The 25,000-nt window shown below is 41.9% G+C and overlaps 1 protein-coding gene and 1 long non-coding RNA gene across 4 annotated transcripts in view; one reads left to right on the forward strand and one right to left on the reverse strand.

Annotated features, from left to right (window-relative positions):
• LOC135107348 (uncharacterized) overlaps nucleotides 1-25,000 on the reverse strand; it is a 58,224-nt gene that overhangs the window by 17,487 nt on the left and 15,737 nt on the right. The window contains exon 2 of the mRNA XM_064017081.1: nucleotides 22,534-22,659. Within this exon, the coding sequence (XP_063873151.1) occupies nucleotides 22,534-22,659 (126 nt within the window). The remainder of the gene's footprint in view (nucleotides 1-22,533; nucleotides 22,660-25,000) is intronic.
• The window catches only part of LOC135107349 (uncharacterized), a 40,056-nt gene that overhangs the window by 9,820 nt on the left and 5,236 nt on the right, over nucleotides 1-25,000 (forward strand). Inside the window, exons 5-6 of one of the 3 annotated variants that reach the window (XR_010271718.1) lie at nucleotides 17,507-17,715; nucleotides 22,541-22,675. This is a non-coding gene — a long non-coding RNA (uncharacterized LOC135107349). Of the gene's footprint in view, nucleotides 1-9,641; nucleotides 11,617-17,506; nucleotides 17,716-22,540; nucleotides 22,676-24,858 lie in introns of those variants that run through there. The other 2 variants (XR_010271717.1, XR_010271719.1) reach the window with 2 other exon arrangements.

Below are 25,000 nucleotides of genomic sequence, written 5' to 3' on the forward strand. Positions count from 1 at the left end.
TTATTATTATTATTATTATTATTATTATTATTATTATTATTATTATTATTATTATTATTACACACGAATTCCGATTAAAAAAGAAATTCGGTAAGTGTATTTGTTTTTGAGATGCTTAAATTGTGACAGGATAATGAAGTTATTGCACTCTCTCTCTCTCTCTCTCTCTCTCTCTCTCTCTCTCTCTCTCTCTCTCTCTCTCTCTCTCTCTCTCTCTCTCTCTCTCTCTCTCTCTCTCTCTCTCTCTCTCTCTCTCTCTCTCTCTCTCTCTCTCTCTCTCAACTGCATGCCTACGTACTTGGAAACCGTTGTTCGTTCTGTGAATTAAACACGAGCTGAGGCAAGGTTTTAATCCAAAATTATTGTAGCTCTCCAGGGTATTTTATTGGGTGGTACGTCTGAGATTATGAACTAGTTTTTGAAAACCTAGCGTCCTTCTGTTAACCTGACTGACTGGCGGCGAGATCGAGCGCCAGTAGGACCTCAGCGACGGGGCACCTGCTGGAAGGCTGGATTGCTGGAATGGTCATTGAGCAGTGGGCTAGTTTTGGACTGCAAGAATGATGCGTTGCAACCTACGTTCCTTTGTTGTGACACTATATAGATCTCGTCCTCATAGCTTCGGTATGTCAATTTCAGTTCAGGCTACTTATACCAGGCTCTAGTTGGGATTTATTGGGTTTTCATTTATCCTGTGGTGATTTGCCAAGGATGTTCAGTGCGCAGGAAGCTAGAGGACTGAAGGGTGATGCGTTGTGAGACGGTATGGATGACGTATTTATCGGTTTCGTTGTGTGCCTTTCGGTTCAAGTTACTTTTTACAGGTTCCGATGTTGGTTTATGGGGTTTTTCATGGTTTCCGTTGTGATTTGATAAAGACTTTGTTCATGAGAGAAAAAGCGTACATTTAAACAAAATATATGTCTGTGACCTTTGGAAGCTGTCCTAGTGAATTCGTGAAAGTTCAAAATGCTTCATAATAGTTTAGAATAGATTTTTGTACACACACACACACACACACACACACACACACACACACACACACACACACACACACACACACACACACCACACACACACACACACACACACACCTTCTCCCCACTCATCCACCCACCACACACACAAAGCAAGAATACCTGCAGTTCTGTCTCAGTCAGCACCTCGACACATGCCTTACGCCACACCCCCTGCAGCTCGTAAGGGTCAGAGCCCTCCCTGTTATCCAGCTTCTATCTCTTGCTCCATCCCCTCATTGCCTTGCAGTCCCGAAATATTCATCATCATCTTTGCCTCACCTGCTACCTATCCCCCATCCCTTGTGGTCTTCTTGCCTCGTCTTCCTTTCCCTCAAGCTAGTACCCAGAGAGAGAGAGAGAGAGAGAGAGAGAGAGAGAGAGAGAGAGAGAGAGAGAGAGAGAGAGAGAGAGAGAGAGAGAGAGAGAGAGAGAAATTTAATCAAGGTTAATGTCAGATTGCACGTTTCTGCTATCCTAAGGGAGCCAAGTCTGTTAGGAACCCGAAGCTCTTTCCAGAAGTTGCTAGCTGCTACTGGTGGTGGTGGTGGTGGTGGTGGTGACGGTCATGATTGAAAAATAAAGATGTTTTAATAGGTTGCTTATCTATACAGCGTTGATATAGTAGGTGGTCATGATGGTGCAGTGTGGTGGTGTTGCTGTGGTTGATGTTTCATTCCTTCTTCCTCCACCTCATGCCTGTTTGAGGTGTTGAGGTGAATGGTCGTGTAATAGTCTTGGAAGGCAATGTTCTAGACCAAGTGTGGGAGTTGTTGAAATCCAGGTGTTCGTGGTGATGTAGATAGGTGATGATGATGGTGGAAGTAGCGGCTTGTGCTGGGTTGTGGTGGTGTGTCTGAAGTGGTTTGGTTTATACGCATTGGTGGTGATGGTAGTGCTGCAGGTGGTGGGTGGAAGGTAGGTATGATTAATAGTCGAGTAACCTTCTCCACTTCCACTGTGTTAAATGTTTTCCCTCAACCTTAAGTCCTCTGATATGCTCCTAGTCTACCTACCACTTGACAGGATTTGTAAGATTGTCAATACACGAGAAGGATGTGAGTGAGGGAACACATATAATGGAAGTGATTGCAGCATGTTAATTGTCTACAACCATGACTGCATGTTAGTTTAAGGTGCTAATGGACAGTTGAAGTAGTAGTGGCGTTGTGTTGAAGATGTTGGCGGGTGTTGGTGGTTACTGGTAAAGAATGGAGGTATCTGTTACATCGTTCGTTGGCGGCGGTGATTGATGTAGAGTAGGTAATAGTAGTGATAATTGTGATAGTGTTGCTTGAAACATGGTGGTGGTGGTAATAATTTCGGTGGTGATAGTTGTGGTAAAAAGGTGTAGCAAGTGGTGTGATTGTGATAGAGTACAGCAAAAGCTTAGTCGGTAGAAGTGGTAATAATACTGTGAAATGGCCGCGGTATATTAACGGGCGGTAATGGTGATGAAGTGGGAGAAGCATTGTAATGAAGTGCACTGGCCGTAGTGGTGGAAGTGGAGTTGCTATTAGTACTGTTGAATGGTTATGTTGGTTGGCGTTAATAATGATAGAGGAAGTATTGTAGTGGTGGTGTTAAGTGGAAGAAGTGACCACACAGCGAGCTTCTCCAGTTCATATCTCTGCACATACTGTATATACAGATAAAAGCTCCCAAGACTGTTATACTCCCTTATCAGTATAGTCCAAGCTGTCGACCTACAGCACTGTTTGATGTTCAGGCGGCAATGACAAGATAGCTGAGGTGCAAGTGGTAATTGTCGAGTGCAATGGTGATGGAGTGGAAGAAGCATCGTGATAAAGTGGACTGGCCTTGGTAGTTTTAAGTATAAGAGGTGACCACAGAACACTTCGTTAGATGTTGAGGTGGTAAGACAAGATGACAGAGGTGGAAGTGGTAATAGTAATGCTAAATGCAGTGGTGACGGAGTGGAAGAAGCATTGTAATAAAGTGCTTTTGCCGAATAGTTGTGTTAAGTGGATGAGATCACCTGGCAACACTTTGTTGGGTGTGGAAGAGGTGATAGGCAAGAGTGCAAGGACCAGTTAGTGCAGAGGAGAGTGACCCCTGTTCCTCCGTAGGGTACAGTGGCCTGTCCCGCTATCCTAACCCGTCCCAGTCATCACGTCACCCGCTGTCAGGATCACCACGCAGCCTTCATGGAGATGACTGGTGCTTTGTGGCTGCCTGTTCTGTTGTATTGTGTTGCAGTGTTGTGTGTACTTCATATTTTCATTTGTTGGGTAAAAAAAAAAGTATTGTGGAAGGTATTTAATATTGCATTCACACAGCGACACACACACACACACACACACACACACACACACACACACACACACACACACACACACACACTGGTAGGTATCTGTTTGTGGTCTTACCCACGTAAAATGGAATTTCCTTAGATGTTCGCAAGTCATTGAGTAATAATATATTTATCTAACCAATCTCTCCTCAACGCGTAAAAAATTCAGATAAATTTTTCTCCAACTAATTCGGAAAAAAAAAATAGTAACGGAGTTTTTGTCAAAATTTCTCCTCCAGTTATTCATTAACACGTAAATTCTTTCAGACTTTTAAAAGTATTCTTGATGCAGGAGGAAATGTGTTGTTCGTTATCATAAACACGGGGCGCCTTCCCAGCCTCAGTTTAACTTTTTAGTAATTTTCCTCCGCTTAGTTTTCTAATACTCAATTCTCCTCACCATGGGCTCATTAGGACTTGTATCGCCTCACTGACCATCGCTAGTTATTTCTTCATACATCAGAATGCTTCACTGAACACTCATCAACACTTAAATAAATTAATCACCGGCACAAATTAAAGGCTCTAACTAATTTTCACACCGACAAAAAAGTAACTAAAGGAAGTTTACTTTTATAATTTTTTTTTCATAATAGAATGGCATTCAAAGGGTGTTCTCTTCTGTGCTTGCAAGCCCGAGATCCATCTGTCCATTTTGGTAAAAAAAAAAAAAAAAAAAGAGCAGCGCTTTGTTTTCGTTTTGAATACGAAAGATGATCTGCTCGAGGCGGCAACCACATGCCTGCGTGATCATTAAGCGCAGACTACCCGTATAAAGGACAAAGCACCCTCATCCTCCTCTTCCTTCTCTTCTTCCTCTTCCTTCTTCCTGTCCTCGATCTCCTCGATCTTCTTGTTCCTTGTTTTACACGTCTTCGCCATCGCTCTTTTCCTCCTCCCCAGCCTCTCATGCCTTGCTATACTCCACCGTCCAAGGCCTCCCCCTCGCCCTCGTTCTATTCCATCTCCTCCTCCTCCTCCTCCTCCTCCTCCTCCTCGTACGCTCTAATGCCCAGGTGCCCTCTCTCTCTCTCTCTCTCTCTCTCTCTCTCTCTCTCTCTCTCTCTCTCTCTCTCTCTCTCTCTCTCTCTCTCTCTCTCTCTCTCTCTCTCTCTCTCTCTCTCTCTCTCTCTCTCTCTCTCTCTCTCTCTGGCACGCGCGCGCTCTCTTTGTACCTTTTGAGTATCTTCATGCCGCTCATTTACCGACTCACATCAACCCACCCACTTGCTAATCATTCTCTCCCACATATACCCGACACAGGAAGGCTTCTATATACCTAACCTACCTAATTTACTCCATGCCCACCGACCCACAACGCTTCATACACCACCATTGATTAGGTACCCAAGCACAGATTCACCTACACCAATATTTGGTTGCTTAAAAAATATACCTTTCTTCCCCACACCGACCTTTCTGCCACTAAACACTTACGTACACACACACACACACACACACACACACACACACACACACACACACACACACACACACACACACACACACACACACACACACACACACACACACACTTCACAACTTCACCATTCCTGTTTTTAAATCGACATGTTATATTCTCTCTCTCTCTCTCTCTCTCTCTCTCTCTCTCTCTCTCTCTCTCTCTCTCTCTCTCTCTCTCTCTCTCTCTCTCTCTCTCTCTCTCTCTCTCAGTAGTCATGAGTCTTCAGAGAGAGAGAGAGAGAGAGAGAGAGAATAAGGAAAATATACCCACAATTCATTACTAGAAATAAAAAAAAATAATAAATGGACCAAATAAAAAATAAATGAAAAGATAAATAAATAAAGAATGAGGATGAAATAGTAATACCAGCTAAAAAAAAAAAGGATTATAAGAATATGACAAATTACGCCAAGAGAGAGGAGGAGGAGGAGGAGGAAGAGGAGGAGTGTAAGAGTGAAGAAGTGACAGTATGTAAAGATTAAGACGAAGAGAGAAAGAGACGAGTATAAGGGAGCGGCGGTGTATGAGTGTGGAGATTAGGACCAGAGAGAGAGAGCGAGCGAGAGAGAAGAAAAGGAGGAGGAGGAGTGAGCGAGTGTATGAGCTGACGCTGCATGAGTGTAAAGAATGAGACCAAAGGAGAGAGAAAGAGAGGAGAAAGAGGAGGTGAGTGAGTGTGCAGGAGCGGCGGTGTATGTGTGTGTGCGGTGGCTCGAGGACAGTAACCGAACGCTGCCCTCCAGGATAGGTTTAAGTTAAGGGGAACTTCTAGGAATGCTGCTTATTATTATTGGTGGTGGTGGTGGTGGTGGTGGTGGTGGGTGCTTTTATTGGGGGATGTCCCATAGTGTTTTTGATAGGTGTTTTTTTTTTTTTTTTTCTCTCTGCCACTATCTCTTTTTTTTTTTTTTTTTTTTTTTTTTTTTTTTGTGTGTGTGTGTGTGTGTGTGTGTGAATGGATGGATGGATGGATGGATGGATGGACGGAAGACAGACAGACAGACGGACAGACAGACAGACAGACAGACAGACAGACAGACAGACATCCTTACACACACACACATACACACACACACACACACACACACACACACACACACACACACACACACACACACACACACACACACACACACACACACACACAATGGCAGACAAGAATAATTAGGGTGGCATTACTATCTACATCTAGGCCATGGCAGCACGGTTTCTCAGGTGTACAGCATTTTTTCGACGTGTTTTGCGATATCTGCTGGAGGCCGTGGACCTACCGGTGTTGGCAGAGGTATTGCTCAGTGCTAAATTATGGGGAACGAGAATGACGGCGAGTGTTGGTTTTTGGGGCAAATTTACGACCTATAATTCTCGTTGTTGCCCATTACTAAATTATTCTTTATGTATTGGGCGCTGTCATATTGCGTGTGGTAGGTAGCTTGTCCATCCTCGTGGCGGTCTGGCCTGTCGTTTTGTAAGCGTTTGGAATCGTGAGGCGAAAAGTCAGCTACCTCTATACTTGAAACTAGGGCATAAGTGCACGTTTTTTTTTTCTCTCTCTTTCTTTCTTTCTTTAGGATAGCTTGTAATGAGAAAATTGTGCTGATGTTGCTTTTTCGTGATTTTTATTATTATTACTATTATTATTATTATTATTATTATTATTATTATTATTATTATTATTATTATTATTATTATTATTATTATGTATTATTAAAGACTGCAGCATTTTGCTGTAGTAATACCATTATGAAATTGTCTGGTTCTTGATTGCATGAACAGGAATCTTTGTGATGACTATATTGCGAAACTGGTCAATGAACTGTTACTAATGTTACTACAGTACTATTGTGTGTGTGTGTGTGTGTGTGTGTGTGTTTTCATAGTATAGCTAGATGTTCCCAGCTTTCTTTTTTTCTGGAGAGAAAGTAATTACATTGCCTTTTGTGCTGAAGTTAATTTTAGTCTTCATGTTTACTCATTGTGAGAATAAATGTTGTTACGAAGGCGTGTGGCGGTGATGCGAGAAGGCATCGAACAAAACTGAAAATGACTTGATATGGAGGTTTATTACCTTGATGCTGATCGGCAAATTCACTTCTTAATAGAGAGAGAGAGAGAGAGAGAGAGAGAGAGAGAGAGAGAGAGAGAGAGAGAGAGAGAGAGAGAGAGAGAGAGAGAGAGAGAGCTGTGCATCCCTAGTTTTGAATCTATAATGCTTGAAGATTTAATTGATGTAGTCATGTATAGCACACTAATGAGTTTATCCTTTCCTGGGATGGAGAGGCTTTCCTATAACTCGCCACACTCCACACTACCACACTGGTAACAGTACCAAGTGGTGTGCCGGCCGTGGGCGGTACGAGTGGGTGGCGGGTGGGTGGCGGGCGGCCCTTGTCCCACCTCTGGCTCTGAACGGGGTGGGGAGAACAGTAAGGAGGGAGAGGAGGCGGAGGCGGAAGCACTATCCTCAATTGCACTCTTGAATCTAGTCCTCTCTTGATCTCGTAACCGCCATCGCACATTGCCATAACTAAACCCCCCCACTTATCTTTCTGCCTCGTATTTGCATCAACAAGATTCATGAACATTCGTGTGCCGTGTCACTGATTTCTGTCAGGTAGCATTGTTGCGGGAGGGGGATCAGAGGCGCGTTTTGTGGCGGATCATTGAGATAAGTAACGAGGCAGGAGTTAAAGAAGTCAGCTTAATCAAATCCCTAACTTCGCTCCCACACCCTTTCCTCCATCTCACATTTCCTCCCGTCCTTCTCTCCCGACCCCCAAGGCTGCTCAGCCAAGCGAGGAGCCACCGAAAAAAGAAGGATGATCCCCTCTGGTGCTCGGTCAGTAAAAGAGTAACTCGTTTCGAAGAACAGTGCGTGCCGCTGGTCCGCCGCGAACTTCGGGCTCATGTAACCCTGATTTTAAGTTGTATGAGAAAACGGTTTATTTATCTCTCTCTCTCTCTCTCTCTCTCTCTCTCTCTCTCTCTCTCTCTCTCTCTCTCTCTCTCTCTCTCTCTCTCTCTCTCTCTCTCTCTCTCTCTCTCTCTCTCTCTCTCTCAGTACATCCTCTTCGTTACACGCACAAACACACACACGTGCTCACACACATCCTCTCCCTCCCCTCCCACGCAACACATGAGTACTCTACAAATACCATCACTCTACACTTGAACAGAGCGGAAGTCTCAGTAGCAGGAAGTCAAGCTGGAAGATCATTGTGAGCCGCTCGTCTATACAAGTCCCTACAAACAGTGACGGTAATCGTTTTGATGTTTGTCTCGCTTCCCTTTTTTCCTCCGATCCGTCCGGCCAGTATTCCCCTTCCCCTCCTCCTCCTCCTCCTCCTCCTCCTCCTCCTCCTCCTCCTCCTCCTCCTCATCCTCCTCCTCAGCACTCGCCACTTGTCGCGGGAATGGTGCGGCAAACACACAGGGGCACGGAACCATTATTTATTACCTCTTAAGGGGGTGTAAGGGCCGAGATGGGCGTTCACCCGGAGACCACATAGACCAGCCGACAGCAGATGTATATACTTAGTCTTGTATTCGTCAGTGATTACTATTCAAGCCTGAGGGAGACGCCATAGAACCAGTGTTCCATAAATTCTCGAGAGGCAAATTTTTGTTAGTTTTTCAGCCACACGCAACAATGCAAAGGGCAGTAATGTGCGGCTCAGGAGAATTCACTCTCCCACTCTCATTTCCCGACTAATTTGATAATCTGAGTGTCATGGTGAATTATGTACCATACGTGGATATCCTCCACATCTTCATATTTCAGGAGGGACGCAGATGAGCGCTATGGTGAAGCTTATGTGTAAATCAACCACGTTTGCCTTTACATTTATGGCGCCGGTAGCTTTGTTTGTCGGCGCCAAGGGTGGTTGTCCTCTATGGGTGGTGGCGGCCAAGCCGTTGTATCCACACGGCTGCCCATATAATGTAAACTCGCATCGTCGCCTAAGTCAGCAGTGCGTGTCGTTGCCCTCTGTATGTCCGTGCTCTCCTTGTTGTCACAGGCATGAGGTCCTCGCGATGTCACGGTTCTGTGGTGGTTCACTGTCTCAGCTAGACACGTGAATACTGATGGCTGCGAAAAATTGTTCTACCGGAACTTTTAGTGATTATAATTAATTATGTTTTAAACGTTGAATAGGAAATCCAGAACAACGAAATGAATCATTATGCATTATCCAGCTTATGTAGTTTCGAATCACCTTTTAAAGACGAAATTGAACGGTCAGAGTTTATGAAGGGTCAGAGGGTACGTATAAAGGGTGAGGCCAAAAAAGATGAAGTTTCGAGAATGACATACGAACTAAATAAAGTCAAAGGTCAGGACAGAAAACTATGTAGCTGCGCATGGCCTTGGCGATCATCGCACTGGTGGATGATCATCTTAACGTGGAATACAGGGCCACTCTGACTTCGCGAGCACTCTAGCCATTGCACCACGGAGGCGCTGGGCAGCAATTAGTCCTGGCACAACTCTTAATCTATTACGGCGGATGTCTTACAGAATTAGCTCTGGTGAAGGAACGGGGATGAAGCGTGCAAAAAACAATAAGGAAGATGATTAGATAACATAACTAGCTGAGTCATCAAGTTTCCTGCATGAAGGGAATGATTCATTCTCGAGATGCTGAACACTTTTTCGAGGAAGAATCAAATAAAACAAAGTTTCTTCCTACCGAGTTCTCGTTTTAACGCTCTTGACGGCAGGAAACAGCGATTAGACAATATTGGCTAGGAATGGATAAATAAAAGCGAATATGAAAAAAAGTGTGAGGACAAAACGAGGATGACGAGCAACATGATAATCGCACCTTTTTATAACGCATCTCAGTAATAGGAGGAGTTGATCGCCTAAGGAGGGACGAACGAATGATGAGGAATTATCGCCCTCCTGGTGGGAAACCAATAACTCCATTGATGAAGAGAAGGAGATCCATTGTGTAGCCATGAAGAGACAAGGGTTACATATATGGGAATGACCGCAACAATCGCACCCCTGTGGAGAAGTAAATGAATGAATGTTTGTGGAGGAACAAGGCGAGGAAATGGAGCTGTAATGGACGTGGTAGCAAGTGCATCATTCTTTATGTCAACTCCTTCATTGCTATGATCGTTTTAATATCCAGGTAACCTTAAAAACTTATTTACATGGAAACACCAACACACTTAAAGGAATAGGAGGTGAATTTTGTCTTTTCTAGCTTGTAAAACTATCAACAAAATAAAGAATAAGTGTCTTCCAAAAATATTGTAGTTTTTTTTTTTTATGTTAATGAGAATAATTATCTAGCAGTGAGTGTTCAGGGATGGAACACTAACTGCCTGTGGAGAAAATACGCGAGGGGATGTATTAGGTGTTCCTTAAGGGTGCAGTATGATATAATGTAGCTGCTAGAGTTCGCATGCTTCTTTACGTCATTATTTTTACTCATTATAATCTGCCAGGGCTATTCAAATGAAGCAATTAATGTTTTCATCAGCAGTTAGAAGACTGAAGTATTCATTTTTAAACCCAGTTATGTGAAATGATTTTAATGTGTTTGTGACCGCTACTGACGTTTGATTTATGACTTAATTTAATGTCATTCTTAAATAATTTTTTTAAAGTATAATCTGCCAGGGTTAGTCAGAATGAAGTAACTGATGCTTTCATCTCCAGTGAAAGGATTAGATAACTATAAAATTATGTTTTTAAAAGGTGAAATGACCTCATTGTCTCTGTACCTGCTTCTATTTTTATATTTGCGGCTTAATTTAATGTCACCACTACTTTTTTTTTCTTTTTTTTTGCCACGAGAAACTTTGCTTTGCCCTTTCGACTGATAAAGACTCCTGGTGGTGGCCGCAGTACTTGATATTTCACATCCCAGCAGTCTCAAGGCTAAGTTGTCCTGTAATTAACTAAGTGTAATGTCGAGCATGTCCAGGTATGTTTTTATATTTGTGTTTGACACCCGCTCTTTCTCTTGGTCTGTATTCTGTTACGAGGCATGAATGGATGAAGGAAAAATCGTATTTTTAACTGTTGAATGCTAGAATAAGACTGACTTTGGGAGGCGAATGGGGAGGAGGGCATTCAAACTGGCTATTGAAGGTGAGGGACAAAGATGTGCGAAAGGCAGGCGGAAATGAAGTTGTGGTGATGATGATGGAAGGTAATGTAGGTGTTTAGATGACATGTTATAGTTCGTGGATGATGATAGGTCCACCATGTATAGGAAGATATTAGTGTACTTTCTTTTACTAATTAAAATGGCAAAAAATCTTTGATTGCAGTTGCAGCATATCTCCTTTTTTCGTTTGCTCTCGCCATGTGTCGCCACATCGGACCAACCATTTCCAACGCGCTCACTCTTAGCGTCTTTCTCAGTCATCCCCATTACTAGCAAGTCTTTCATTGCATCCATAAGCCATCTCTTTCTCCTGCCGCGTAGATCCATCTCCAACATACATATCCCCCCAAAAATATCAACAGAATCCACAACTATTTTTACGCAGTACCACACACACAAAAAAGAAAACCTGTAACTCGTGTAAAGCTTTGTTTGTGATTGGCGGCATGGCAGGAGTGTGTGGCCGGGGTGTGGGGACAGGCGTGGTGCTAGCGTGGCGGAGGCGTGCAAGGTGTTAAGTTCCTGGTGGGCAGTGAGTCACGTCGGCCTTCACGGAGGCACAAAGACCCACCACCACCACCACCCAAAAAGGTCACACAGTAAAAAAAAACTGAGCTCAGGATTAAATACCACACAAAACATCATTAGACTGTCAGCGGGGAAGTAACTGTGGTGGGTCGTTGAAACTATGACTGTAAACCTATGTGTACCTGCGCTTGTAAACACACACACACACACACACACTTAAAAAAAACATTAACATTGTCTCTATATTTCTGTCTTAAACAAACAAACGTACTATACAAAGAACAAAAGGACTACAATATAACTATAGGAACTTAATTTTGCTACTTTACCAGTTACTGAGAAGCTGTAGTGACTCCATCTTAAATACTAGTCATATAACAGTAACTAATGTAATGGTGTAATTGCTGTCGAAATTCTGCTGTCGAATTAATTTTTTTTTTTATATCCCTCGACACATAATCACAGGAAAAAAAACAACAAAACTACCACGAACTTTGACAGCAACAGACCAAATAAATAAATAAATAAATAAATAAATAACTACAACGAACTTTGACAGCAACAGAGAGAGAGAGAGAGAGAGAGAGAGAGAGAGAGAGAGAGAGAGAGAGAGAGAGAGAGAGAGAGAGAGAGAGAGAGAGAGAGAAAGCTCCCTTGGCATAGCACTCACCTACATAACTCCTGCTCTTCCTGTTAAGTCTGAACAGGTAGGAATAGTCTTTGGATTCTTGATCGTCTCGAAATTCACAACCTTTACACTTATTAACAATAGACTCAACCTTTTTAATACTTGCAATTATTCCTTATTAAATGCCAGATAATTAATCCCTCCGTTAATTCACAGTAGATATTCTTGTTCTGCTTTTCGTAATATTCGTAATACTGTAATTCTCTCTCTCTCTCTCTCTCTCTCTCTCTCTCTCTCTCTCTCTCTCTCTCTCTCTCTCTCTCTCTCTCTCTCTGGGAGTCACGCTTCTCAAGACCTTTACACTCCATCTCTCCTCCAGTCTTATGCAAGAATATATAATGTGTATCACCTTCATCCCGTGGAATAACGAACTGGAATAGTGTACCTTTAATTTCTCACCCGTGAAGGAAGAAAGGAAACATTACACCACCTTAAGGACTGAATTGTAATAACCTCTGCTCTTGGTTTTCTTTCTTGTGTTAGTTTAATTTCTGAGGGAGTGAAGTATTTTTCAGATTTTTTTTTTTTTTATGGCCTTGGCTCGACGTAATTTGTGTAGATAAACAAAACTCACTTTCACACATTTCTTCACACGCTAATGACTCACTCATTTATTTGTCGACTCGCAGACGCGCACGTACACACACCACCACCACCACCACCACCACCACCACCACTACTACTACTACTACTACTACTACTACTACTACTACTACTACTACTACTACAATAACAAGTATTACTACTACTACTACTACTACAATAACAACAACTACTATTACTACTACTACTACTACTACTACTACTACTACTACTACTACTACTACTACAATAACAACAACAAGTATTACTACTACTACTACTACTACTACTACTATAACAAGTATTACTACTACTACTGCTACTACTACAATAACAACAAGTATTACTACTACTACTACTACTACAATAACAACAAGTATTACTACTGCTACTACTACTACTACTACTACTACTACTACTACTACTACTACAATAACAAGTATTACTACTACTACTACTACTACTACTACTACAAGAATAACAAGTATTACTACTACTACTACTACTACTACAAGAATAACAAGTATTACTACTACTACTACTACTACTACAACTACTACAATAACAAGTATTACTACTTCTACTACTACTATAATTACTACTACTACTACTACTACTACTACTACTACTACTACTACTACTACTACTACTACTACTACTACCATCACCACCACCACCATTACTACCATTACTACTACTATTGTCACCACTACCAACAGCAACAACTACATCTACCACCACCACCACCACCACTAAATCAGTTTAGATAATACTGCTCACTCTCGATACAAGTTTCTACTTAGACAAGCAACCTTCAGCAGCAGCATCTTGTTCAAAGCGTCATGCGTGTCATTTCTTATCCTTCACTCTATAATTCCACCTATAGTCCCTCCCAAGACGGCACCATGACCTTTGTTAACTGTTTTGTCGAGCTTTCTTTCTTTATGTTTGCATCTTTATGCCCTGGGCTTGGTAGCAGAGAGAGAGAGAGAGAGAGAGAGAGAGAGAGAGAGAGAGAGAGAGCGGGAAAGGAAGAGATGGATGATAATAACACAGCACTCGTTCGTAAATCTTTTCGAAGCTTCTTCCGTGTCACTGACAAAACTTTTTGCATATCTCATCTCACTATTTAGTTGTTTGTCTGTCCGCCTTGCCTTCATTTGCCATTTGTAAGCCTGTGTTCTGTTAATCTAATTGTCTACCTTTTATCTCTTCTGCATATAACTTGTACTGGGCATGTCCATTTTTCTGGTCATCGTATCTCGTCTCACCATCAGCTCGTTTGACTATCTTCCTTTCATTTGTTATTCCTTACGTTTGTGTTTTGTTAGTCTAATTGTCTATCTTTTATCTCCTCTGTATAACCTAACGTGTACCGAACGTGTCCATTTTCTAATTTTCTGTTCTTATCTTGCTATTTAGTTCTGTCTGCGCTGCTTTCTTCTGCTCTGCTTCCTTTACTCCTACGTAGATTACTATCGTTAGCCTAGTTTTCCATCTATTATCCATTCAGCCCAGAGCCCACGTCCATTTTCTGTTCTTCATCATCTAATCTCGTCATCTTGTTTTCTTTCTGCTGTGCCTTCGTTTCTCAAGCGTAGATTACTGTCTTGTTAATTGTTGTTCGTCTGTTATTTGTTTGTCTTGTAACTTGTACTGCCCAATTTAATTTTCTTATCATCTTTGTATCTCATCCTGTCTTATAGTTTTCTATTTTACCACCTTCTTTTTTCATCGTTATTACTCCAATCATCTACCTACTATTTCTTGCATGAGGTATAGGCTTGTAAATCTTTCAGGTACCCTCTTCCCTCAACTTTCCCACTTCATCATGCCTAACCTAATAAATTATGCCTTCCACTCGTGTCGCTTCCCTGCTTCTCTCACCTCCCTTTTGTACACGTCAGATGAAATAAATTTACCCGTGGCTGGCGGCAGTGGTATGTTTTGCTCGTTACGGAGGAGCACCTTGTTCTGGTGGCAAGTAAAAAGAGGAGTAAAAACGAAAACTTGACTTGAAAGAATGTCTTTTATCGCATTTGTATTTTCTTGAAACTAGTGTTGACGTGGATTAATGATAGATATTCACTCAGCAGGAACGTTTTCAAGCTTTTCTTCCTACCAGTTTTAAGTGATATTGATGACCGTAATGGGAAAAAAAGAGAAAAAAAGTAAGCACATAAAAAAGGGCAAAAAAAAAAAAGAATGACGATAGTAAAGAATAAGTAAATGCAGAAGTAAGAGTGAACGAAAACTATCCGAAAAAATGGACTCCAGACTTAAGAAATCCAGAAATAGTGGCTGACTTTTACGTAGATGTTATTTCGTCTCTCTCTCTCTCTCTCTCTCTCTCTCTCTCTCTCTCTCTCTCTCTCTCTCTCTCTCTCTCTCTCTCTCTCTCTCTCTCTCTCTCTCTCTCTCTCTCTCTCTCTCTCTCTCTCCACGCGCCCAGATTCTTCGTTTCCCCTGTATGGTGGCTGCAATAGTAGACTGCGCATTTCATTCTGCCTTTTCCATTCCGGAGGCGTAGCAGTGGATTGTGGTGATGATGTGTTTCTCGAAGGCACTTGTGTGTTAATAGAGAGAGAGAGAGAGAGAGAGAGAGAGAGAGAGAGAGAGAGAGAGAGAGAGAGAGCCAGCCAGCCTCAATGAAGGACATTCATTGGAGGTGTGTGTAGGTTATTCTTTGTCTGTCCCGTTGTAGGATTTCTTAGTGTCTCTTGTCTAATCAACGCAGCTTGGAGTGCTTATAGGATACTTAGCCCTGGTGTGACTGATGGTTAGTATGCCAATATATCCTTTATTCAAAAACGTAAACCTATACTTGAGCAGTGATGACACAAGGTAATATAGAAAAACCTGAAGCATGAATGTCATATACGCTGCAGGTCGTAGTGAGAATAGCAAAAACAGTCAGACTACCTGTATATGTAAATTCCCTCTATTGTGAACTGATCATCACAAACCACTTTTGAGATTTTTGTTTGCGATGCAACTCTGTTAACATTAAATTAAATAGTATCTTGCTTATTTTCTGACGGCATTTCACGAACAACCAAAGACCTTAACGCGGCCGTTTGTGGTGCTAGAGTTTCAGAAATGCATACGAAAAACTTGGCATATACTTGATTCGTTAAGTGTATATAATGTGGACAGCCTTCATGCTGAGTAAATGACTGCTCTGATAATACTTGGTAACAAAACTTGTACTCTTGTAAGCTAGACGTGTATTTGCAACGTAGGAAATAATATTTGGCCTCAGTTGTGTTTATTTTTTTTATCATATGTGTGTGTGTGTGTGTGTCTGTGTGTCTGTGTGTGTCTTTGTGTCTGTGTGTCTCCAGGCCAGTCGTACTGTTTTCTTATCACTTACTTTTTTTTTGTAGGTGATAATTTTGTAGCAAGAGGTTTGCGGGCCGTTCCTTACTTGGAAACTGGTTGGCTATATTCGTAGTACGGTTTTGTGTTCCTGCTACTGTTACCGCCGCTGCTGGTCGAAACTGGTTGGCTATATTCGTAGTACGGTTTTGTGTTCCTGCTACTGTTACCGCCGCTGCTGGGCCTGTGCTACTCGTACACCCTGCCACCACCTCCACCACCGCCACCGCCACCCAGTAATATCACCTCACCACCTCCTGCATAATTACTACTGATGCTACTCCTCCTCCTCCTCCTCCTCCTCCTCCTCCTCCTCCTCCTACTGCTACTACTACTACTATTGCTACTGCTACTATTGCTACGACAACGGTTTTTTTTTATTGTTTTATTTTATTTCCTTATACATTTTTTTTTTTTCTCTGCTGTAAATATCTTGGCCACAATAAGATGAGTAGAACTGATCGCTGACTAACTGTCTGCTACAGTGGGTTACCCTCGACTTGCAGTACACACACACACACACACACACACACACACACACACACACACACACACACACACACACACACACACACACACACACACACACACACACACACACACACACACACACACACACACACACACACACACACACACACACACACACACACACACATTGTTGGATATTGGCATAAGTTGTTTTTCTGCATAAGTTCGTGTGTGTGTGTGTGTGTGTGTGTGTGTGTGTGTGTGTGTGTGTGGGTGTGTGTGTGGGTGTGTGTGTGATGGCCTTGGTTACGCCTGGTGAGTATTGGCTAATACACACTTTGCCATAAATTTGTGATGTGAGGCATTCATGCAAATCCTGTATCATTAATTCTTCTTACACTTTAGAGCCTTGTGTATCTCGGTTACCCTGTGACGGTGTCCAGTTCCCCGAGTTTTATATAGCGACAACCTTGGATGACTTTTTTTTTTTTCTTTAAATTCAATTCCAAAGACTGGCCTCACGTTCGCCAATAATAGTAAAGAATGCAGTGACTGCGTTACTTTTTATTACGTAAAGAGTTATAAGAGTAAATCAGTGCGCTGAATAGAGGTAGCAATAATTGTTTGTCTTCAACACTCCCCTATTTATAAAAGTTATTTGGTGCTTGCTTTTATTTGGAAAAAAATAAATAAATAAATGTCAGGAATATATCGATTTTGAAACTTGATTCAGACTATCGTGTAATATAAGACAGAATAATTCGATTGAAGGTGTGAAAGGCGTTCTGTATGAGCTGTAGTAACTAAGCAACTTGATATTGTATCTAGCTGTAAGTAAAATTTTGACCGTGTCTTTTTATGTAATTTTAACTTGATATTATATCCTTCTCTTATAGCAATGATTTATTTATTTATTTACTTATTTATTTTATGTAGGAAGGACACCGGCGAAGGGCAACAAAACTGCAAAAAAAAAAAAAAAAAAAAAACTCACTCAGGTGCTGGTCCCCAAACAAGAGTCGAAAGCAGTGGTCAGAAACTCTTGCATTTGAGAGGTGAACAGAATAGGGGTGAGAGAAAGAGAAAAGTCATGTGCAGCGAAGGCCGCTGGAAAAAAGGAAGCATGCAGTTGGCAAAATCAGAAGGTAAGTTGGCACGAAAATTGTGGTAGAAAATAGTGTCAATGAAGAAGGGATAGTTGTCTGGAAGGTTTTGTCGAATTGATAGATGGAGGAATTTAGTTTTTGAGGCATTGAACAACACTAAGTTTGCTTTGTCCCAATCAGAAATTTTAGAGATATCGGAAGTCAGGCGTTCTATGGTTTCCCTGCGTGAACTGTTTACTTCCTGAAGAGTTGGACGTCTATGAAAAGACGTGGAAAAGTGCAGGGTGGTATCATCAGCGCAGCAGTGGATAGGATGAGAAGTTTGGTTTAGAAGATTATTGATGAATAATGGGAAGAGAGTGGCTGACAGGACATATCCCTGAGGAACACCACTGCTAATAGATTTAGGAGAAGAACAGTGATCATCTACCACAGCAGCAATAGAACGGTCAGAAAGCAAACTCTCTCTCTCTCTCTCTCTCTCTCTCTCTCTCTCTCTCTCTCTCTCTCTCTCTCTCTCTCTCTCTCTCTCTCTCTCTCTCTCTCTCTCGTGAATTTCTTGTAAATGTGATAGGTTTCCTTTTAGATATGATATTTCCCTTAAACTAGGATGTTATATTTTTATTCTTTAGTTACTACTTTTTTACACACCACCATCGAGGAAAAAAAAGTGGCTTTCGCTGTTCGGGCAACAGCTATTGAGGGGTCAAGTAATGACCCCCTATTAACCTTTTCTTCCAAAAAAATACTTATTTGCTGAGTAAATAAACTCTTTTTCTCGGCTGTGGAGGTTACTAGAGCGAGCGGGAGAGGTAACTTCCATCCTGGCTGGTGGCGCGAGAGGAAGTGATCGTGGATTAATATAGTCACTGACTGTGTGACCTCACTCGCTCACCCATGGAAACGTGACAGTATCCGGAGGAAACGTTGCCTAGTATTGTGGTTTGCAAAAAACAATGCAAGTATCATTGAAAAAAAAAAAAACATACATTACACTAACCTGCCTTTTTAGAGCATCACAGTGTATATATATATATATATATATATATATATATATATATATATATATATATATATATATATATACTACAACACCATTTAATTTTGAGGTATAAAGTACCTGTCATGTAATGTGTCTTTGTATAAGTGTGGCAGCTCTGCAGGCCGGAGAATCCCCGGAGAGGACAACACCTAAACGGTCAATTCAAAATGGTCAGGCCATAGGTGCCAGAAGTCAGGAGAGGAGTTAGACCTTGAAAGATTTTGACACTTTTTATTAATGAAGGACTTTTTTGGTTTGTTGAAGAACAGACTTGGCATGATTCTGGGCAGAGATATAAAGTGCATGAGATTCATGTGATGGAAAGCTCAAGTACCCTTTGTGGGCCACCTCTTTACCATGAATAGCATAAGGACAGGCTGTGTCAAACGAAGGTTTAAAAATTTTAGGTCAAGAGAAAGAGTGAGGAATGTATGCCTCCATGCCAGACACTATCACCTCTGTTATGCGCTCAGCACACAGAGACGGATCTCTGACACAGGAGTAGTAGTCATTCCAAGGAAAAACAGCATAATACCTCTTCAGGTCCACCCAGTAGTGGGGAGGAGGCAGTAGACACCTGCCGGAACGATAATTACTCACAGTGAGGTCTTAAGCACTGGATCAGCTGGTGTTGTGAACCTATCATTAAACCCAGCTGTGACCTCACTAAACGTTTCCCTTTGTGTCTCACAACATAAGTGGGCAGTCGCAGCCTGCCCTCTAAAGACATCTCTCTTCCTTCGCACGAAACTACATGCACCTAATTACACACACACCCTTTAATGAAAATTCAAAATTATCATGGCGACTTGTACTAGCCTCAGTGTCCCCATCTGGGGAGGGGACCAGAAATATCCCCAGGTCGGATTGCTCTCCTGGTATCGATCATAAGTGTCTTGACATCCCTCCTCAACTTTTTCTTCATTAACTTCTACAACATTCGCGGTCTAAGGTCTAATTTTCAGTACGTAGAACAACACCTCTCCTCTACTAAACCTCATCTTTTCCTCACTGAAACACAAGTGTCTGAGGCAACTGAGCCTTTTCTGTTCCCTTCTACTTTCTCTGTCCTCACTTTCAATCCAAAGCTGGATGTTGCACCTATGTGCGCAACGACCTAACCTGCTGTTGTGCCAACGCTATTTGAATCTTTCGAATTTTCCACCATCTGGGTACAACTGCATAATCACTTTCGAACTAAATTTATCTGTGCTGTATACCTCTCACCTAACTCCTCAGACAATAAGAAATCTGACTACTAAACTTCCAAAGTGGAGTACATTCTGACTCTTTTTCACTTTTGCAGAGATCTCCATTCTTGGAGTCATTAATGTTCTCCACCAGCTTTGGGTTTCCTCTCCGTTCACTGACCATCCTGGTGAACCATCCTTGAACTTTGCTATTTTTCATGACAGATCAACTGGTGCAACACCTTACTCGTATTCCTGACCATCTTGGAAATACGCCCAACATTTTTTATCTTTTCCTAACCTCTAATCCTTCTGTTTATGCGGTCACCCTATCTTCTCTGTTGACCTCCTACGATCACAATCGCATATCTGTATCTTTTCCTTTTGCTCCAATTCCTTCTCAGTATTACCAGTGTGGAGATGCCTCTGGTGTTTTGCCTGTGCTATTTGGAGGGAGTTGAGGAGGTATTATGCTGATTTTCCTTGGAATGACTACTGTTTCCATGTCAGAGACCTTTTCTTTGTGGGTTGAGCGCATAAAAGAGGTGATAGTGTCTGGCATGGAGGCGTACATTCCTTACTCTTTCTCTCGACCTAAACCTTCCAAACTTGGTTCAACACAACCTATCTTCGTTCAGTAAATGATAGAGAGAGTGGCCCACAAAGGGTACTTGAGCCTTCCATCACCAGAATCATGTGCTTTATATTTCCGCCCGGAATCTTGCCACATCTATTCTCCAACTAACCAAAAACCCCTTCTTTAATAGAAAGTGTCACCCTCTGACTACTTCATGCTACCCATTAAAATCCTTCTCAGTGATGTTGTCCATGCCTTCACAGACCTAAATCCTCGGAATGCTTATGGACCTGATGGGGTCCCTCCTTTTGTTCTCCGAAACTGTGCCACCGTGCTTGTACTTTACGTAGTCACACTCTTTCAACTCTGTCTATCAACATCTACCTATCCTTCTTGCTGGAAGTTTGCCTACATTCAGCCTGTTCCTCAAACTACAGTCCTGTTGCTTTAATTTCCTGCCTATATAAAGTTTTTCAATCTATCCTCAACAGGAATATTCTTAAATATCTATCACTTCACAACCTTTTATCTGATCGCCAGTGTGAGATCTGTTAAGGCCGCTCCACTGGTGATCTGGCTTTCTTTACTGTGACTTGGTCATCCTCTTTTAGAGATTTTTGTGAAACTTTTGCTGTTGCCTTAGATGTATCAAAAGCTTTTGATAGAGTCTGGCACAAAGCTTTGATTTTCAAACTACCCACCTTCGGCTTCTATCCTTGTCTCTGTAACTTGATCTCAGGTTTCTTTTCTGACCGTTCTATTGCTGCTGTGGTAGATGATCACTGTTTTCCTCCTAAATCTATTAACAGTGGTATTAATGAAGAAAACGTTGAGGGGAGCTGTCAAGACACATAGGGTCGACACCAGAAGAGCAGTCCGAACTGGAATATTTGTGGTCCCCTCCACATATGGGAACTCCGAGGTTGGTGTATGAGTCGCTATGATGATTTTGAATTTTGAGTGAAAGGTGTGTGTAATTAGGTGCATGTAGTTAATATATGCCTTATATCATTAAGTGTGGTTATCATATGACCCTGTTGGTACAGTGACTTTGGTGAGCATGCCAGTGAGGTAATTGAGGTGATGATAGGTAGGGAACATTTTTTTTTTTCTATGCACAAGGAAAGAAAAACCCAACGTTAAAAACAAATTATAGAAAAAACCTCGCTAATTGTTATCCCATAAGATAATACACACACACACACACACACACACACACACACACACACACACACACACACACACACACACACACACACACACACACACACACACACACACACACACACTAAAGAACATCATTAAATGACAAGAAGAAGAAGAAGTGCTGTGACTATACTTTGTTCAATTGACTTTGAGTATTAAGTGCAGTTACCGAGTTGATCAGTAGGAAATGAGTGAACTCTCTTGAATGGCAATAACAGTCTTAATATACTATGTCAAATTGAGTAACGAGACTAAAAAAGGCCAGAAAATCACTGCACTGAGTCATGAAAACATTTGGAGGTCACAGCTCTTGCTCCGACCCATTCAGAAATCAAGGAAAGGTCATAAGTTCAGCGTACTGAGACTGCTTGGAGGGGGAGAGATATTTGAGACTACTTTTTATGTGTCTCCCATGTGTGCAGTTCGCTTGCCATATCACGTAGAGCGGTGTACATTACATATTACACTTCTAGCGTGGCGGGAGGAGGCAGGTCATCGTGACTCCTGAGTTATGTAAGGATAAATGGATTGGATGCTAGATGAGAATGGGAAGGAATCTTGGACATTGTTTGATGTTTGTTCTTAACGTGACGAAATTAAGATAAGTGGAAGTTGCAGGATTTTTTTTTTTATTACTACTTCTCTCTCTCCTGCTCCCTTTTCTTCTCTCCTCCTCATCCTCCTCCTCCTCTTGCAGAAGTGGAAACTACAAAAAGCTGATGATTTTTTTTTTGTTTGTAATCCTGTAATCCTTGCCGTCCTCCTCCTCTAGAAGTTAAAATTGCAAGATATTGATAGTTTTTATTCCTCCTCCTCCTCCTCCTCCTCCTCCTCCCACTCACCATGAAGGACGGAGACGCAGGTGGAGGTGTCGTCCCTGAAGGTGGGGGCGGCCGCTGGACACTGACACTGGCATCCCTCCTCCGGCCCCACGATCCCTCCTTCAACACACCCGCAGCCTCGCCCACCTGCAGAAGAGGGAGAGTTAGTTAGTCATTAGTGCGAATAGACACATGTTCGCCTTGCTTGGTGATAAGAGTGATTGCCAAAACTGCCACTGCTTTGTCACGTGGTGGTTGATGTGGTTATTGTTGTTGTTGTTGTTGTGGTGGTGGTGGTGGTGGTGGTGGTGGTGGTGGTGGTGGTAGCGAATTTGCTTCGTCTTGCATTTCCAGTTTTCATCTGCGTCGCAAGCTCATTGGTACACACACACACACACACACACACACACACACACACACACACACACACACACACACACACACACACACACACACACACACACACACACACACACACACACACTCAATGCAGAAAGAAAAAAGGAGAGTAACAGTTTTTAAATAAATTATTAATAATGTTTTATACCTTTTTCACTTCAGAGAGAGAGAGAGAGAGAGAGAGAGAGAGAGAGAGAGAGAGAGAGAGAGAGAGAGAGAGAGAGAGAGAGAGAGAGACCCAGCTTAAAACAAGGAAAAGAAGGTCAACAAGCGATATAATTCACGGCTTCTGTATCATCAAAGCCGCTGTTGACCGTTCTCACGCCTAGATTAGGCCTAACTAAGACTGGCGACCCCTACGCCAGCGACTCCTGAAGTGCGTATCGTGGTCAGCCAGTGTGTCGGCGTTACCTTCATACTATGTGGCGAAATTCACTGATGACTTGTATTTCTGTAAACTTCCTTCACGTAACGGTGGGAGAGTAAGTGTGAATGATATGCAGTTTTGGTTAATGCAGGTAACTTCACAATAGGTTTTAGATAATATCACGGAAAATTCAAGATCTAGATAGAAAAAAAAATAAAAGCGGTGTGTCTGGAAAAAAAAAAGTCATATTTTTCTCTATACCTTCGTAGTAAGTCTGAAAAATCAGTACCCCAAATAGTGTAACGCAGGATATTTATTTTAGTCCGTGATATTCAATGAAACTCTCAGTGATTCTTACTAGTTGCTTCTTTCTTGCACCTTTTTAACATGGAGGCAATCAACCGGTTTATTGCACCAGCGAATTTGCAAGTCTTCCTGACAAGTCCTAATAATAGAACGTAATAAATTCAATGAAATTTATGGTATGTGTCGTTTAATATGAAGACAATTAACTCAAGGCCTGCGCGAAGGTCACTGTTCCCCATGAGTGTGAAGACTTGGGCAGGGAAAAAAAAAAAGGTGTATTTATGGCTGACTATCTTTGATATCTAATTACGGTACTGAGATGTGTTGCTGTGTGTTGCTGTGAGTTCCTGTGTGCTGCTGTGTGTTGCTGTGTGTTGCTGTGTGTTGCTGTGAGTTCCTGTGTGCTGCTGTGTGTTGCTGTGTGTTGCTGTGTGTTGCTGTGAGTTCCTGTGTGCTGCTGTGTGTTGCTGTGTGTTGCTGTGCACGTGAAGGAAACATCATCTAAAGCAAACTGTTTCGGGTTCAGAGCGTGAGTTGCTTATTTTCTTGTGTGAACTCTGTACTTTCCTTTCTGTTTCTGTTTTCTTTTTCTTTTACCTTTAATATGTTAGTATTATTCATGTTGTTGGTTGTCAGTATTTTCTATGACGATTTGTAATATATACGAAATTAAGGATGTTATTTGCACTACACACACACACACACACACACACACACACACACACACACACACACACACACACACACACACACACACACACACACACACACACACACACACACACACACACACACACACACACACACACACACACACACACACACACACACACACACCGCTTCTGAATGTCACGTTACCAATAATATCAATCTCATTTTTGTCCTGTTGTGTTTGTTAAGAAGACAAGGACTATTTACTTCACTAAGGTGTGACTTTCTCTTACTTAAACTTGGAAGTTAGTGTTTTGATTTAAGGGAAAGAAAGTGAATGGAGACCGAGACACAATTTTACAGTCACTCTTACACCCTCTTCATAGAAAACAAGACCAGAAGTGGTAAATGAATGGGACAGACTTAGTAATCAGTTAGTGCTAAGTCAATAGGGAGCTTTTAAAAGAACATTAGAAGAATTTATGGATAGGGATGATAGGAGGAAACAGGTAGGCTTGTTTTATATAGGGACTGCCACGTGTAGGCCTGATGGCTTGCAGCTACCCTTATTTTACTGTTTTTTTTTTTTTTATGTAATGATTTGTTTCTTTCTCTGAACACAGCGGCCTTGTTCAAGATGCTGCAAGAGTAATAGGAAGTATGATGCTCGTACTCCAACCTTCGTGTCGAGTCCAAGACGCACTTGAATGATGAGGAACACCGACTGTTTTATGTGACCGGTTTGTGTTATGCCCTGCACACTCC

The sequence above is a fragment of the Scylla paramamosain genome, chromosome 15, assembly GCF_035594125.1.
Source record: "Scylla paramamosain isolate STU-SP2022 chromosome 15, ASM3559412v1, whole genome shotgun sequence".
NCBI classification, from domain to species: domain Eukaryota; kingdom Metazoa; phylum Arthropoda; class Malacostraca; order Decapoda; family Portunidae; genus Scylla; species Scylla paramamosain.